The following is a 17,275-nucleotide window of genomic DNA, read 5'->3' on the forward strand; positions in this document are numbered from 1 at the left end:
CACGCCGCCGCCTGCACCTCCGTGTCGCACGCCGCCCCTGGACAAGGAGCCCGTCACAGCATCACCTTCATCTTGCTGTGCAACAACCCGTTTCCCACATCCAGATCCGACCCGTTTTGCATTAAAGCAAAACCGGTCCGACCGGCCCGGTCCAACCCGGTCTGCCAGTGAACCCAGCCAGCGGTTCACCCAGGAATCTTAAAAAAAAAAAAAAAAAAAATTTAAATTCCATTACATTTATTTTGCAGATTCCATGGCCACCTCTAGTTCTACCCCTGGCTCTCCACGCGGCACCCCAACTAGTGACACCGCCACTACTATGGTCACTCCACCTATTCCGCCGGTTAAGCCTGACTTTCATCCGGCCCTTGCTGTGACTAACATCAAAAACAACATCCCTTTCAAACTCGAGCTCGACAAGGATCATTATGCTTTGTGGGCTGAGTTGTTTGAAACTCATGCTCACGCTACTCAGGTGCTCCACCACATCATTCCTCAAGTTGGCATGGAGCCTCCTACGCGCACCGATGCTTCCTATGCCCGGTGGGCCACTCTTGACTCTACTGTCAAACAGTGGATTTATTCCACCATCTCCTTTGACCTTCTCGCCACTGTTATGGAGAAAGGTTCTACTGCTATGGCTACTTGGAACCGTATAGCTTCTATGTTTGAGGACAATCAGAACTCCCGTGCTGTCGCCCTCGACCAGGATTTCATCTCCACTCGCATGGAGGATTTTCCTAATGTTTCGGCCTATTGTCAACGTCTGAAACATATCTCTGATCAGTTGAGGAATGTTGGTGCCCCTGTTAGTGATCATCGTCTTGTTCTCCAGTTGGTCTCTGGTCTCACTGAGCCTTTCCGTGGTGTTGCCACCCTGATCCGTCAGAGTGAGCCTTTGCCTCCTTTCCTCAAGGTCCGCTCCATGTTGATTCTAGAGGAATCTGGTCTCGCCAGGATGTCAGGTCCGGCCTCTCAGACTGCTTTGCACACCTCTGCTTCCCGTCCACCGGCCTCCGTTGACTCCTCTCAGCAGCGCCCCACCTACCGCAGCGATCAGGGCCACTCCAACCATCGTTATGGGTCAGGGCAAAATCGCAATTATCAGGGTGGTTCTGGTAAACCTAGGAAGAAAGGTGGCTCCCGTTATCCTGGATCATCTGGCTCCTCTGGTTCCTCTGCTGCATCCCCTCCACCCTGGCGCCCACCACCGCAGGCATCCTGGAATCCATGGGGTTGGGCTCCTCCCCCTGGTTGGGCTCCTTCCCCTTGGGGCATGCCTCCTTGTCCTTACCCCACATCTCAGTGGTCGCGTCCCATGGGTGTTCCGCAGCAACCCGGCGTTTTAGGTCCGCGTCCTCAGGCCTACACCGCTACTGCTTCTCCAGCACCCACTGATATCGCTGCTGCCATGCACACCATGTCCTTGACTCCTCCAGACACCACGTGGTACATGGACACTGGCGCCTCGTCCCATACTGCGGCATCTCAAGGTACTCTCACGTCTTATTCTAATTTAAGTCATTTAAATCAGAAACTGCTAGTTGGTAGTGGTCAGGGCATTCCAATTCAGGGTTCAGGATACACTTCTATTCCTACCCCTCACAAACCTTTAGCACTCAATCATGTCTTGCACACTCCGCGAATTATTAAAAACTTAATTTCTGTGCGACAACTCACTACTGACAATAATGTTTCTGTTTCTTTTGATCCATTTGGATTCTCGGTGTCTGACTTCAAGACGGGGATGCCTCTCCTGAGATGTAACAGCCTCGGCGACCTCTACCCAGTCACTCGTTCCTCTCCCTTTGCTGGTCTTGCTTCTAGTGTCTGGCACAATCGACTTGGTCATCCAGCTTCCTCAGCTTTAAACCATCTTAGGAATAATAAACTTATTTTTTGTGAACCTTCGCGTTCTAGTTCTGTTTGTGACTCTTGTGTTTTAGGCAAACATGTCCGGTTGCCTTTTAGTTCATCTGCAACTATTACTTTGAGACCATTTGATATTTTGCATAGTGATTTATGGACGTCTCCTGTTTTAAGTACTGCTGGTCATCGTTATTACGTTTTGTTTTTGGATGATCACACTGATTTTTTATGGACGTTTCCGATTAGCAAGAAATCTCAGGTTTATGAAATGTTTACTACTCTTGCTACACTTATTAAAACACAATTTTCAGCAAATATTAAATGTCTTCAATGTGATAATGGACGTGAATATGACAATGAATCCTTTCATCGGTATTGTGATGCTAATGGCCTTATTTTTCGCTTCTCTTGCCCTCACACTTCTTCTCAAAACGGCAAAGCAGAACGGAAAATTCGCACCATTAACAACATGATCCGCACCCTCCTCGCTCATTCGTCAGTTCCTCCTTCATTTTGGCATCATGCCCTTCAAATGGCAACATATCTTCTGAACATTTTGCCACGCAAGACTCTTCAGAATGATTCTCCTACTCAGCTGTTGTATCATCGCGACCCTTCCTACTCCCACTTACGTGTCTTTGGTTGTCTATGTTTTCCTCTATTTCCTTCCGCTACAATAAACAAATTGCAACCACGATCGACTCCGTGTGTTTTTCTAGGGTATCCGATGAATCACAGAGGTTATAAATGTTATGATTTGTCACACAGAAAAATTTTAATATCGCGGCATGTCATTTTTTATGAAACCCGATTTCCCTTTGCTGACCTATCCTTGACTCCTGCCCCTTCTTATGAGTGTTTCACCGAGGACCTCCCTCCTTCCTTGATCCACCATTGGCAAACCGTATCCTCCCGCCCACCTGACCCTCCGGTCCAGCCGTCGAGTCCCACTGACTCTTCGCCTCCCTTATCGGCTCCCGTCTCCCCTACCGCTTCTCCCTCACCTTTGCCCTTGCCTCCGGTCCCTCCTGCACCACCCGTACGGACCATGACTACCCGTAGCATGCACGGCATTTCCAAACCTAAAAAGCCTTTTAGTCTTTCGGTCTTTATTGATGACCCGTCCATCTCACCCTTGCCTCGTAACCCAAAACAAGCCTTATCCGATCCAAATTGGAAGTCCGCTATGCAGTCTGAATTTAATGCTCTTATTAGAAATAATACGTGGGAGTTGGTTCCCCGTCCTTGTGATGTTAATGTTATTCGTTGCATGTGGATTTTTCGCCTTAAAAAGCAGTCTAATGGTTTGTTTGAGCGGTATAAGGCTCGTCTTGTAGGTGATGGCAGGTCTCAGATTGCAGGTGTGGATTGTGATGAGACATTCAGCCCCGTGGTGAAACCGGCTACCATCCGGACAGTTCTCAGCATTGCTCTCTCCAGATCTTGGCCCATACATCAGTTGGATGTCCAGAATGCTTTCCTGCATGGTGATCTCCATGAGACTGTCTACATGCATCAGCCTTTGGGTTTCCGCGACCCTCACCACCCGGACTATGTCTGCCGTCTGAAGAAGTCCCTTTATGGTCTTAAACAGGCGCCTCGTGCTTGGTATCAGCGATTTGCTGATTATGTTTCCTCTATTGGATTCCGGCACAGCACTTCAGATCATTCTCTTTTCATCTTCCGGCAAGGTTCTGATATTGCCTACATACTTCTCTATGTTGATGACATCATCCTGGTTGCATCATCGCATGATCTCCGCAAATCCTTTATGGCACTTCTTGCATCCGAGTTTGCTATGAAGGATCTCGGTCCTCTGAGTTACTTTCTTGGCATCGCTGTCACTAGACATGCAGGTGGCCTTTTCCTCAGTCAGAGCACTTATGCTACTGAGATTATTGCTCGCGCCGGCATGGCCTCATGCAACCCTTCTGCTACACCGGTTGACACCAAGCAGAAGCTCAGTTCTTCCTCTGGGACTCCTTGTGAGGATGCCTCCCTATATCGGAGCCTTGCTGGTGCCCTACAGTACCTCACATTTACTCGTCCTGACATTTCCTATGCTGTTCAGCAGGCTTGCTTACATATGCATGCACCCCACACCGAGCACATGCTTGCCCTCAAGCGGGTTCTCCGCTATGTTCGTGGCACATTGACTTATGGGCTACATTTGTATCCCTCCCCGGTTGAAAAGCTTGTTTCTTACACTGATGCTGACTGGGGGGGCTGTCCTGACACCAGACGCTCCACTTCTGGTTATTGTGTTTTCCTCGGTGACAATCTCATATCTTGGTCCTCCAAGCGGCAACCCACTCTCTCTCGCTCTAGTGCTGAAGCTGAATATCGCGGTGTTGCTAATGTTGTCTCCGAGTCCTGCTGGATCCGCAATTTACTTCTGGAGCTTCATTTTCCTCTCTCTCAGGCAACATTGGTCCACTGTGACAATGTTAGTGCCATCTACCTCTCTGGGAATCCAGTGCACCATCAGCGTACCAAACATATTGAGATGGATATCCATTTTGTTCGGGAAAAGGTCGCGCGTGGCCAGGCTCGCGTCCTTCATGTTCCTTCCCGTCATCAGATTGCGGACATTTTTACCAAGGGCCTACCTCGGCTTCTTTTTGATGATTTTCGTTCCAGTCTCAGCGTCGGTGAACCTCCCGCTTCGACTGCGGGGGTGTGATAGAATAGGATATTATTTATTCTCTTTGTAATTACGCCTGTAATTAAGGTTTCATATTTATTGTTAGTCAACTAGGTAAGTTGTATATATAGGGTATTTCATTATCAATAACAGTCACGGAATTGATTTCCTTCAGATAATGATAATATTATCTAAAAGATTGCTGTGAACTATGATTGCTAAAGAATAAAGTTTTATGCTTCTTCCTCTGCTGATCATTTCCTTGTACTGAGTGAACTAGAAAAGTCAATCAATGTATTGTAAGTGAATTCATTCTTGTTAATATATTCATATGATTTTAAGTTTGATTAGCCTAATTCTCACTTGAAGCATTTTAAGCGAATCCATTCTTGTAAAGACCCAAGACATGTGCCTTTTCGGAGGATCCACTCTTAAGGTGACCCAATGGCCCCTACTACAAGTTTTAATAATTTTCTTCTTATACTAGTATTGGTAACCAAAAATTCATAACGACTAGTAAGGTAGCCGATGTGTTTCGATCGGCCAGTATAGCGAACTAGCCGATGGGACAACTATTCGTGGCAAGGCAAGCAGTCGATCGCTCATAATGAAATAATTGAGTTGTTGAACGAGGACAAGATCTAAGCAGAGGTACATGGTCCTCAACGCGTACTTAACAAAGATATCAATCAAGGGTTTCTAGAAGGCCCACACAAGCTTTAAAGGAGCAGTTCATCCCCTCAAAGTAGGGGCATTTGCTGCTTAAAAACCAGGCGATGCAAAGGAGTTTGGCTCAAATCAAAACTCTTAGGTTGATCAGGAGAAGCAACCACCCATACCCCACGATTGTAAATGCTTGTAAAAAAGCAGAAAACGTGGATAAATGACAAGGGTTGTTAACTGTTATAGGTTTTGCCTCTATAAATAGATGAAGGGTCATTTGTAGAACACACAATCAATCAATCAAAACTACAAATTTCCCACATTTATCGTTACCTTTTACTTTCATGTATTTACATTTCATGTTGTTTACTCTTAGCCATTTTAGTTTTTATCCATCCATTTTCGTTTTACCTTAGTTTAGTAGCCTCTATCATCAATACAAACTTTTTAATGGCGATTACTAAGAGCTTTTTGGAATGTTAGCAACGTGCACTGAGGATCAAAGACCCTTCCTGTTTAGTTATACTCTGTACGTTCTGTTATGTTTTGACCTGTTTATTTCTGTTACCAAATGCCACATATGCCTCAATATTGATACCACTCTGTACAATCCAAAAGCAAATCACATGGTATTCACTACCATCATCTCACCATTGAAGTACAAATCTACTTCTCTAATACTATACTACACATAAATCTTGAGTTCCTAACAATTCCAATGTTCCTACGTAAGAATTCAAGCTATTCAATCGAGAATCTGAGATCAAACACTTGTCAGGACCAATTCAACTAAACCGTGAAGCTGGTCACACATTCTATTCATATATAAATCATAGATTATAAATATAAATATATATAACAAAGGGACGAAATTTTTATATGAAAACATATTACAAATGATAAACAAATATATATACTTTTCATTGAAATCGAATATCCTTATAGAATTCGTTCAGCAATTACATTCTATTTCGCCATAACGAGAAACTATTACAAATGCTATACAAAGCTGTACAAAAAATTTACCTAAAATGAAAACTATTGTATGCATCATCAAGATTCAAGATCATAGTGCATTAATAGTTCAAAGTTCAGTCAATCATTCAAAGGCAGTGGCCGCGCTGGCAAGGGGAAGACAGAGCCAAAAATGGTGTAGTTAAGATGTTAGGCTGCAAAGGCTGAAATGAAAATCCCGCTGACTGTGGAACTCCAATTGGCGGATGTTGAACTGATCTGTTAAGAGAATACAAAATAAGGGAAACCACAAATCATGTATCACTTGCTCAGTTTGGACAACAAATAGTGATAAATATCTAATATCATAAAAAGTACAACGTTTCATCGCTTAGTAGTGATGCAGTTAAGAGTCCATTAGGTTACCTGTTTTATTTTTTATTAAGTGTGTTTAGGCTATTTTTTGTGAAAAAAAGTGTTTTAGTCTAAAAGTATGCTAAGGTAGCGCATCATGAGGTCAAAACAATAGGTTTTCTTTGGTTCGCCCTTTTAACTCAAACCAAAATGTATCAGTATCACTTACTTTATGTCCTATTATATTTCTTCTTTAACTATACATCAAACATAAAATAAAACCAATGCCCTATCCTAACCTATCTTAAAGACCTATAACTGATCACAATTTTTTTTTACTCGTTTTGTAAAAGCATAAGTTAAACTTCTGTTCTGCTTTACCTTGGTCAATGACATTTTTAAAGTATCACTAAGAGAGAGATAATGGCATCATCCATAAGGATGAGGAAAAGCAGTGTATAGCAAGAACTTACCCAAATGACAATGACAAGGAAGTCTCTGCTGAGTTATGAACTCCGTTTTGATCAGGAGACAATAATGTCCAAAACACTAGATCACACAATAAACGCCATTCGTCATTATAAAGTAAAAACAAAGTGAAATTTCAAAGAAAATTCTCAAAAGAGAAAAAGTAGAAGTGTCAAAGTTGGTACCCAGCCCCCCAATTAGTTAAGCAGTGGTAGCTAGAGAGGTATACTATGATGTATACAAAGATCTAAGGAGATCATCTTAGTCACTGGAGAGACTTCTCCATTAGGAAAAACTGATTTTAGTGATGTGATGACATAAACATAGTTTTGCACAATTTCAAAAAGAAGATTATATTATTCAGGTCAAATTATGTCAACAACAAAAAAAGTTAGTGATTTTAAAGTTCATAATTGTTCTTCCTAACAATGTTTATGCAAAGCAGTTCCTGAATAACATTTTACTTTAATATCATTTGTTAACAGAAGTAATACTCAAAAAATTATAAAGCAACCCCAAATACTCATGTCTTTGCGTAAATTCAGAATAGAATGTAAGGACTAGATTTTCCCATTTCTATTTCATAGTTGAAGCAAAGGTAGAGGTCAGTTTGTTTTATCAACGATTTATGCAGAGTTGATTACTGAACTATTTATTTTTTTGTTGCACAGCTGCTTAGTCATGTCGAATGCTCTTAATCTCATTTACAGAGAGCAATTGGTTCTCAGCCAGAATTTGCAGCATCTTATTATTAGTACTTCGTTGATTGATGCCATATTTTCAATCAACCAGTTAGCATATTAGTTCAAAAGTGGCAGTTGTTCAAATAGACATGTTCATTTTCTATATCCTGAATTCCTGATATGACGGTTCAAATATTTCATGTGTAATCTTTATGTTAAACACCTAATCTGTTTTACCATTATGTAAATAAAAGGGTCTCTTCTTTTCATAAGTTATAAGCTATCTCTTCTCTGTAAACATAGCTAAATTGGTTATGAAAGATTATATTGTAAATGTTAAAGAAGGTAAGAAACAAAGAAACACCTGATCGGTCTGAATGATCATTAAAATCTGGGCAAAATAGCACATTCTGCATTTTCATATAAAGCACTAAGTCAGAATGCAGGTAAGTTGTCATGTTAGCATTACAAAACATTAGACTTGAAAATGCCTTGATGCTTTATTTAAAGTCATGTACACCAACCTCTCCCATACCCTGTGATACATTTTGGACCATATCTGCGAGAAATGGCAATTAATTAAATGGTCAGGGATGTCTACCACTAAAACAACGAAGGAGAAAATGAGAGAAATTTAATATGCTGAACCGCTAGATTTGCAAAATGTACTAAGTAAAGAAGAATAGTAATGGAAAAGCTCAAGCATTTCAAAAAAGTGTCAATATCATTCAATAAACAGTACATAGAAAATGCAGGTTTGAGCCAGGGGTTCCCAGGAGATGTTAGAACATTTTCTCAAGATAGAATACTAAAAACTCAAATTCCACGACTCCCTTGAAAAAGAAACAAGTGTAGAACTACAGCAATTCAAACAATCAAAGTAACACTAACATTCTACATTCTCTTCAATGGGTAAATAAGTCATGAATATTGCTTCATTAACATGTTTAACTGACATACATTTGGATAAATGAGCATTCAACCAGAAGACCTCTACTAACTAGGTAGGTTCTAAACCCATTTTTTATCACTCTTTTAAAAGGAAAAAAAACATCATTTATTCTCTTTTCTCTTCTTTTAACACAACCATTGAAAGTTTTGAAAGAAAGGCAACCAAATCATCTGTCCAGTGTGAGTGCTGTCGAAAGGACAAAGACTGCCAATGATATGATTAAAGAGGAAGTCAAGTACAACTTAACCACAGTTTACCAGGTAGGACATGAAGATAATTTATTAACTGAAATTAAAAATGAGAATTCAAAATGAAAGAAACCAACTGCTCTTTGTTGGACAGAACTTAGTTCTACTTTCAATCTGTGCCCTTGGCATTACCAAAACGGCACAACCTGAACCTAACTTTTAAGATAGCACATTTGGAAAGCAATCAAGCAGCCACCATAAATCTTAACTTCGAAAATAGAGCCATGCAAACAAGAAATAGCAACAAAAGTAGAAGTAGTCATCGTTGATTGTGGTAGTGAACACTCCCTATAGGAGACTTTTGTCTCTGAGACAGCAAGCCTATTGTTGTATTGTATGTCATTTGTTCTGTAATGCATATTTCATTAATTTATCTCTGGTGCTCTATCACAATAATACAAAACACTATTTACTAAAAATGGGTTGTCAAAGAGCAATCATTTATGCTATTGCTAACTTATGAGTGACTTTTTTTATAATTGAATGAATAATTAAGATAGTATTTACCAAAGGTTGAAACACTGGGCTTTACAGCTAATGTCAAGCCAAGAAAACAATCATCGGGTTCCGGGCCAAAATCCTGCAGCTTCAGCTCAAGATTTGGCTTAGCCCCTGTAAGTAGTACAGGAAGAAAGCAATAAATAGAGGAGCAAATCCTCATCACGATGCAATCATCATTTAACATTGTAGCGATCTAAACAAACTAAAAAGGTTTAAAATGAGATACAAGACAGAAAGAAAACAGAAATTCCCTTACTCTTGCTACTCAGCTTCAGCTCAAGGGGATCACTGAGTGGACGAGGAACCCATGTGTCCACCTGTCCAGTATATGTTAGGAAATTGAAGACATTAGAGTAATATAGAACACGCTTTAAAGAAAATGTTACATGGAAAAACGGATGTTGCAATGACTGATCTGCATCTGGCCTTCTTGATGGGTCCCATGATAACAGTTGCTACAGAATTAACAAATTCAGTAGAAATTAAAACTCAGCACTATTTATAAAGTCTATTAAAATTATAGGATTAACTCTTCTAGTTTATGAAGAGAGAAATTGGAAGTATTCTAAATAACTGTTGATACTTGATTAATTACTGATTTAGAAGTACAATATTTATAGACTAGATTTCTAGAGGTTTCCAGTCAACTACTAACTCTAAACAATAAAATCTTATCTTATCCTAACCTATCATAACAAAATCATAGCAATACAAAATTTAATCCTAACAAACCATATCCTAACAAATCGTCTCAACAAGATATATCCCAATCGATATTTCTTAATAGATATCTCAACAAAGTCAAACAGTAACAAATTTTGATATTGATAATTGCTATGTCGACAGGCAAATTCTATTGGCCAAAACCTACCGTGATCAAATCTATAGCTTCCAAGCCAGCATTTGGGATGATATCGGAAAGCTTCACAGGTGTAACCTGAACAAGCATCATGGCAATTAAAGATAGGGGAGTAGAGATGCAATGAGAAGATCACCAGACTTCTGTGACAAGAATACTTACAACTTCATGTCCAACAAAGTCCAATAGCCGATAGTTGTCTGCCCCTGTGCTGAAAGCAGTTGAATCTGGCATACCGAGAATTTGGTATATTTTGTACAGTTGATCAATTTCACTGTCAATAGAGAAAAGGAATTTTACAAAATGTGATACAAAAGCCAGATAGTTCATTTTCTTTTGGCAGGAATATATAAGATCTTCCCCAAAACCAAATAGTTGTTTTGAAGAAGCTTCCAGTTAGATATCAATTATCAATTCCAGCAACAAATTACAGTGGAGTAAACTCAGTAAAGTTCCATATATACAATGCATATATAAAAAGGCTAAAAAATATCCCAGTATTTTTACTTGAACTGTGGGAGTGTAAGATACCTTTCACCCGGAAATATGGGGGTCAAAGTAAAAAGCTCCACTAATATAGCACCAACTGCCCACATGTCTGCAAATAGATTCTATTTGTTATTCACTACCTCAAGAAGAAAAAGAAGAACAATGCCCTCTCAGACTGACAGCATAAATGCCAAACAAGTTTGACCACATATGATGTGTACATTCATGAAATTGTTTCACCTTTATGCACCAAAAGTCAACTCATCCATGTAAGAATATATTTAGATTCAAAATAAGAGGAAGTGATAGCTCTATTTGACATTAACTCGAACTTCTTTAAATAGGAAATCAAAGCAATAAAAGGGAGTTAAGCTAATTGAGTCTTGGAGTTAATTCTGCTTGCAAAAACCAGATTGATGCATAAACTACAAATTGTAACTTCTGCCTCCAAAATCACTCCTGATAGTTCACAAAAACTAACAACTGCACACTGTTAAGGCATCTATATTAAAAAAAAAGAGAATAGATAAGAAATTATAATATAATATGTCATGAACCAACAACTTCAAAGCTTGTCCATAATGGTTTTATATATCTAAGATGCCTTCTCACAAAAAGGTCTTTGGGTTTGATTTTGAAGTGTGAACAATGCAAAAGTACATCTAACTTGTACTGAAATTTAACTTTTTTTATTTAAAAGAATAGGGGTAACCAAGATCGAACTGCAGACCACATGGTCATAGAAGCTCTCATGCCATGTCATGAACTAACTATTCCAAAAGTTAAAGTTGTTAGGTGGAAAACATGAATAATTTTACATCTAACATAAGAAAAAATATAAATTCAAAACTAAGTGATGCCTACCAACAGCAGGAGTATAACATGAGGACTGCAACAAAACTTCTGGAGCTCGGTACCTGGATCCCCAAATCAAAATGTTATGAAGTTAATGACGTAATGATGCATGATGATGATGAGAACAATAACTCTAAAATTAACATTTACTTGCCAACAGACATCCAAATATATCCATGGAGAAATTAATGCACTCATGTGAAAAAAGACAGACAGACAAAGATGTCATGACGGAATAAGACTCACCACCGTGTAGAGACATATTGAGTATATGGAGGCAATGATGAAACTTCTCTAGCCAGTCCAAAATCAGCAATTTTAAGAACATCATTTGTCACCAGCAAATTTTCTGCATAGAAAATATATTAGATCAAGTCATCAAGATCCATGACTCTTCAGACAGATTGAACTGGTGAGTACAACACAACAGTGTCCCATCAGAAATCCGCTAAATGGAATTATATGCCTTACCAGGTTTTAAATCACGGTGAAAATATCCTCTCTTGTGCACGTGACTAAGTCCTTGCAGCAATTGTTTCATAAAGCACCGTATCTGTTCCTCTGAAAAGGGCTTTTCTCTCTCTTTTATTAATTGATAAAGATTACATTCCTGAAGAGATGAAATATAGTGTCAAGGACTTGATCAAGACAGATCTTCATCCATTTCCAACCTTAAGCTTAAACATTGGGGCGTTTTTTATGAATTACACAGGACTGCATAATTTTTCCAGTATATACCCACGAAGCAGCGAAAACACATAATAAATTATACTGCATTTTCCAGTAAAGATTAAGAATAATGGATTGCCCTGGTCCTGTGCTACTAATAAATATGCACGTAGCAGCGAAAACACATAATAAATTATACTGCATTTTCCAGTGAAGATTAAGAGAGAAGGGATTGCCCTAGTCATGTGCTACTAGGCTGTTAAAATGGATTTTGTCAATGGAATCACAATGGTATATCAGTGCATTGAAGTCCAGATAGTTTCTCTCTACTATTTTTGGTTGTCTTGAAGAAAAATTTTATTCCTCCTCTTCTCTCAGCATTTTTTTCTTTAACTTTTACAGGATAAAGTAATAATAATATATTACTACTCTTCAACTTGATCTTTACATGTTATAAGATACCTCAAACCGCTGAGATACATCTTACATATATAAATCATAACTAAATAAAAAATGAAGGATAAGAGTTTCATTACCATGTATTCAAAAATGAAAAACAGCTCATTATTTTCTCTAACAACCTCTTTCAACTTTATGATATTTGGGTGATTCATTTTACGAAGGGCCTGCAGAAGGAGAAAAATACAAATCAGTGAAGAGAAATTGACATTTAAATACAATATTTATTACAGTTCCAGGATGTGAGTAAACCATCTATGACTAAGCGCATACCTTAACTTCTCTTAAATTTGTGCATTCTTCCCAGAAGGAAAACTTTCTTTTTAATCTTTTGACAGCAACCTAGTAGATAAAATGAGCAACATAACATCAGAAGAATGATATAACGTAAAAAATGCACATTTGAAGCTCAATGTTACAAAAGCAACATCTAAATCAGCATGGATTGGCTATAACACTATCTCATGAGGGGGCATCAGAAAATGTAAGACATGATTTTATAATTTATACAATTTTATAATTTATACAAAAATAATATATCGATTTTGACCTTCAATCCACAATGTATAACTGAATTCATAATATCTTCATCATGTTCCTCTCAGAATACCCTATGAATCTATGATACATCTTACTTTAAACATGTTATACACTTACTTTATAACTTTAGAAAAATGTATAGAAGGATCTGCACATATCACTGTTGTCAATAGAATTCATATTATTCCATGATTCTCTAACAACTTCTAAAATTATCCATCAGTTAGAGAGAATGTAACAATTGAATGTTAATTGTCGTTATGCAATGTGTACATATGAAATAATACATATGCACTACTACTAGTTCCTGAAAACAAACATTTTCAAAAGTGATTGAGTGAAGCGAACCCCACTAAAATAAGCATAAACACATTTTTCCTTATGCTTAAGCTATTAAATAGAAGCACTTAGATACTAAGAAAATATGTCTTCTTGCAGAACATAAAAACTATGCTTCCAAGTTCCTATATTCTTGATGAAAGAAACTTTATTAGAGAAAGATAGAGATGGAAGTATGAAAGATTGGATCTCCTAAAAACCAGTAACTGTAGGATGAATTTGACACAATGAAGGATAATTTAGACAATATCAGTAACAGAACATAAGTAGATGAATATAAAGTTGAAAATATTGCTTTTATGTAGCTAGAGTGGCTTACAATCTCGTAACTCCTCATATCACGGGCTTTATATACATGACCGCAAGAGCCATCTCCAAGCTCTCTCAAAATTTTATATCTGAAGAAAAAGACAGGAGAAATTAATTAATCTGATATGATTGAAAGCCCATTAACTGAACACAGGTCAATGAAGGAGAAGAAGCTAACCTTTCCATTTTTTAGATTTACAACTCTATAAGCAAAAGCAATTTAAAGAGACTGGTACAGATTCCATGTAGAGATGTCTATCTGTCAACACAGTGTTGGCACTTAGTTTGAGGATGTGGGTTAGAGTTAAAATATAGCTTGAAGCAGTTAAGATCGTCAATAATCCACTTTTCATTGTAGAAGTGAACCACAGACAGTGAGCAGTCTGTCAAAGTGTTGTGACCTTCAGAACCCCAGTTAACTAGCTGATGGCTTTAGCATAATACATGTAAATCCATTTTGATTCCATAGAATTCAAATTTATCCTGTAATATTGAAAAACACTCAATAAGCAACAAAAGACAATAAAAATTGTAGTGCTTTCTAAAAAATATGATGATGATCGTGTGCTGTTACATAAAAAATTTAGCCTTTCACATACCCTTTACTTTTACTTTCACCATAAACGTGAATTCAACTCAGACAACTCTATTTAACATATCCATGAAAATCAAAATCTATTTGCCAACATTGTGCCAAAATTAACAAGCCAATCAGATCAAATAAATCGATTTCAGAAAACACAGAAAAGAATACATAAAAACTTAATGTGTATCAATTAGCTTAAATTGTGGAAATAATCACTTTTTATTCAAAAGCTAGCTATCCCAAGCAAACTAAATAAGTAAAGGAAAAAAAAATTTGTATACCCATATAGCTTATTCAACCCTACAATGAAAATCAAATAAATCAAAGCATAAAACAAAAGTTATATTCACAATCTATCCAGAAAAATCATTCCTTTATGAGTTCAACAACAACATATCAACAGAACACCACGCTCAATACACCTCAAAAAGTAACAGAATTTCAGATTTCGTTCATTGTTATAAATCCATAATCTACTAATTCAACATAAACCAGTGACAAAAATTCATTTTTATCTTCAATTCCTCATTCTCTCAAAAAACAAAACACCGATCATAAACAAAACAATAAAACAAAGCACAATTCAAGGTGCATTTCAGTTTCTGAGAACAGCACCGAGAATTGGAAATTGACGAAATTGAAGAAAATTGAGGAAGAACAAAATATTGAAAGGGGGAAAACTCACCTTGTTCGATGAATGAAGAGGATCAATGAACACACAAACACAGATCAGCAATGCGATTGAACTTTCTTGTGAAAGAAACGGGGAAAATTGATTTCTAGAGAGAGAGAGAGGTGAGGAGAGAGAAAGGGTTAGAGAGAGAGGATTTGGATTTGTGAAGAAGCCATGAAGAGAGAGAAGGTTGATTCCATGGAAGAAAAAGGAAGGAGAAGAAACCAAAGAAATAAATATATATTGTTTTTTTAGTAAAATATAAAATACATATTAAAAAGTAATTAAAATATTGGGGAAAGAAATATTCCTAGCCTTTAATTGGTTGTTTTATTCCTTTTAAAATCTTGGGTGCAAATTTTTTTATATTATGAGCATAATGGTGGATTATTTTAATTCCTTAACAATTTATAAGAAAACATTAAAAATGGAATTCAAGTCAACTTAATTTTAATTATAAGATAATAAAATTATGATTTAAATTTTAAATAATCTGTTTTTTTAAGGAATATTCATGTTAGATGCTAATATTGATTTTTTTTTGAACGTGAGGCTAATATTGATGTTAATACTTTTTAGTGAGTTAATATAAATTCATATTAGTATTTTAATTTGTTATATATATTTTAAGGGAATTGTTATTAGACCCTCACATCTAATTCTACCCCTTTTTATACTAAGAAAAGTTTAAAATACCATTTTTAAAGTAACTTCCACAAACCCTCCACCACCCCACCTCTTCCCCACTTCTTCCATTTCAAATTTTCCCTCTAAACCTCCCACCACCTCATACCCCATTTCCCTTTCAATTACAACTTTATTTTCACCATCCTTTCTTCATCTTCCTTTCATTTCTATATTTTGATCATCTTTCTCGACCGAAGTCGCAGCCTCAACCATTGCGTTGCCTATCGTTCCCCGCCGTTGCGACCGCCTGTTCTCTCGCGCACTGTCATTGCCTTCTTCCCCGTTGTTATTTGGTTAGTTCTCGATGCACCAGTACTATAACGATTCACACTTTAAAGTGTGTCACATGAGCAGTTTTTAAGTGCGATACTTACGCACTTTAAAATGTGTTTGGTCAGTGTTTAGTGTCCTGTTGCAATTTCATTTTTGTTTAGTGTCCTGTCTAAATCATTCCAATCTTCGTACAGATCTGGAAAAAGAATAAAGAATGCGAACCATCCACGTGCCCCGTGAGTCGACGTCATCCGATGGCGTCGGAACGTAAAAGGCGTGAAGAATCTCGTGCAGTACCTGAGCCTGAACCTAAAGATGTCCCTCCCATTGTAAATGAGCCCCAGGAGGATGATGATATGCGTGATGCTAGAGTTGATGAGGAGCAGGAGGAGGATTCTGAGGAGGAGGAGGATGAGCAGGGTGGGCAGGATGAGGATGAAGATGTTCAAGTGGAGGAGGAGGAACTATACTTCCCATGGGGTTTTTAAGTTGAATTTGCTGAAGAGTTTCAAAATCTCCAAACTTCTGATCAACATCCTCATAGGTGGGTTTATCAAAGGGTGGTATATTAGGAACAGTCTACACAAACTGAAACTGCCTCAAAACTCGCTTCGGTAAGTGAGGGTGTACCATGCCAGAGCAGCGGATGAACCACTGTACAAGTTGGCTGGCTGAAACGACATGTGTTGCATGTGTTTGGTGTAGGTGCTAAGATGACGGAGCCCGTAGAAAGGTCATCCAAGGCAATCCTCTTCGGGTGGATGAGCGTATTCGCCTTCTGCGTTTTCCATCGGTATGGCCTTTGGGCAGGGTTCGACTTCCTATCGAAGATTGAGGCAAGAAAATGCTCAAAGATCTAGGTGTGTATTCAAAAAAAAGTAATTTGTTACACTTACTGAAGAAAAAAATAGTCACTTTAGAGAAATCAACTTGCAAAATGTGACAAACGTGAAACAAATTCAAGTACTCTCCACAACTGTTGGTGTTATCCCTGATGGCATCTTTAAGATGGTCATTAGGGGTGGGAATAGGCTAGGCCGCCGACAGGGGCCTATGGCCTGGCCTATTTAAGGCCTGGCCTGTTTAGTAAAAAGGCTAGGCTCGGGCTTTTTGAAAAGCCTATATAATTAAATAGATCAGGCTTAGGCTTACAAAAAAGCTTATTAAGCCTGATAGGCCGGCCTGTTTATTAATCATTAAT

At 38.0% G+C, this 17,275-nt stretch overlaps 2 protein-coding genes across 4 annotated transcripts; one reads left to right on the forward strand and one right to left on the reverse strand.

Annotated features, from left to right (window-relative positions):
• Positions 1 to 253: 253 nt before the first annotated feature.
• LOC130743572 (uncharacterized) lies at positions 254 to 1,551 on the forward strand. Its single transcript, XM_057595818.1, has 2 exons — positions 254 to 1,493; positions 1,535 to 1,551. Exons 1-2 carry the CDS (start codon positions 254 to 256, stop codon positions 1,549 to 1,551), a joined length of 1,257 nt encoding a protein of 418 aa, XP_057451801.1.
• A 4,522-nt stretch (positions 1,552 to 6,073) lies between these two features.
• LOC130745457 (serine/threonine-protein kinase MHK) lies at positions 6,074 to 15,308 on the reverse strand. Of its 3 annotated transcripts, none has more exons than XM_057597734.1 (19): positions 15,127 to 15,308; positions 14,257 to 14,338; positions 14,034 to 14,114; positions 13,866 to 13,944; positions 12,941 to 13,009; positions 12,745 to 12,834; positions 12,011 to 12,149; positions 11,786 to 11,888; positions 11,549 to 11,601; positions 10,727 to 10,793; positions 10,358 to 10,469; positions 10,208 to 10,273; positions 9,723 to 9,791; positions 9,593 to 9,653; positions 9,343 to 9,447; positions 8,160 to 8,194; positions 8,000 to 8,045; positions 6,958 to 7,033; positions 6,074 to 6,409 (listed from the first exon to the last, which is right to left on the reverse strand). In XM_057597734.1, the coding sequence occupies exons 3-19, from the start codon at positions 14,039 to 14,041 to the stop codon at positions 6,280 to 6,282; spliced, it is 1,308 nt and encodes a 435-aa protein (XP_057453717.1). In that variant the 5' UTR covers positions 14,042 to 14,114; positions 14,257 to 14,338; positions 15,127 to 15,308; the 3' UTR covers positions 6,074 to 6,279. The 3 variants fall into 3 exon arrangements, with proteins under 3 accessions (XP_057453717.1, XP_057453718.1, XP_057453716.1); XM_057597735.1 differs by having other exon boundaries at positions 14,202 to 14,338; XM_057597733.1 differs by having other exon boundaries at positions 14,034 to 14,338.
• Between the last annotated feature and the right edge of the window lie 1,967 nt (positions 15,309 to 17,275).

The sequence above is a fragment of the Lotus japonicus genome, chromosome 3, assembly GCF_012489685.1.
Source record: "Lotus japonicus ecotype B-129 chromosome 3, LjGifu_v1.2".
NCBI lineage: Eukaryota > Viridiplantae > Streptophyta > Magnoliopsida > Fabales > Fabaceae > Lotus > Lotus japonicus.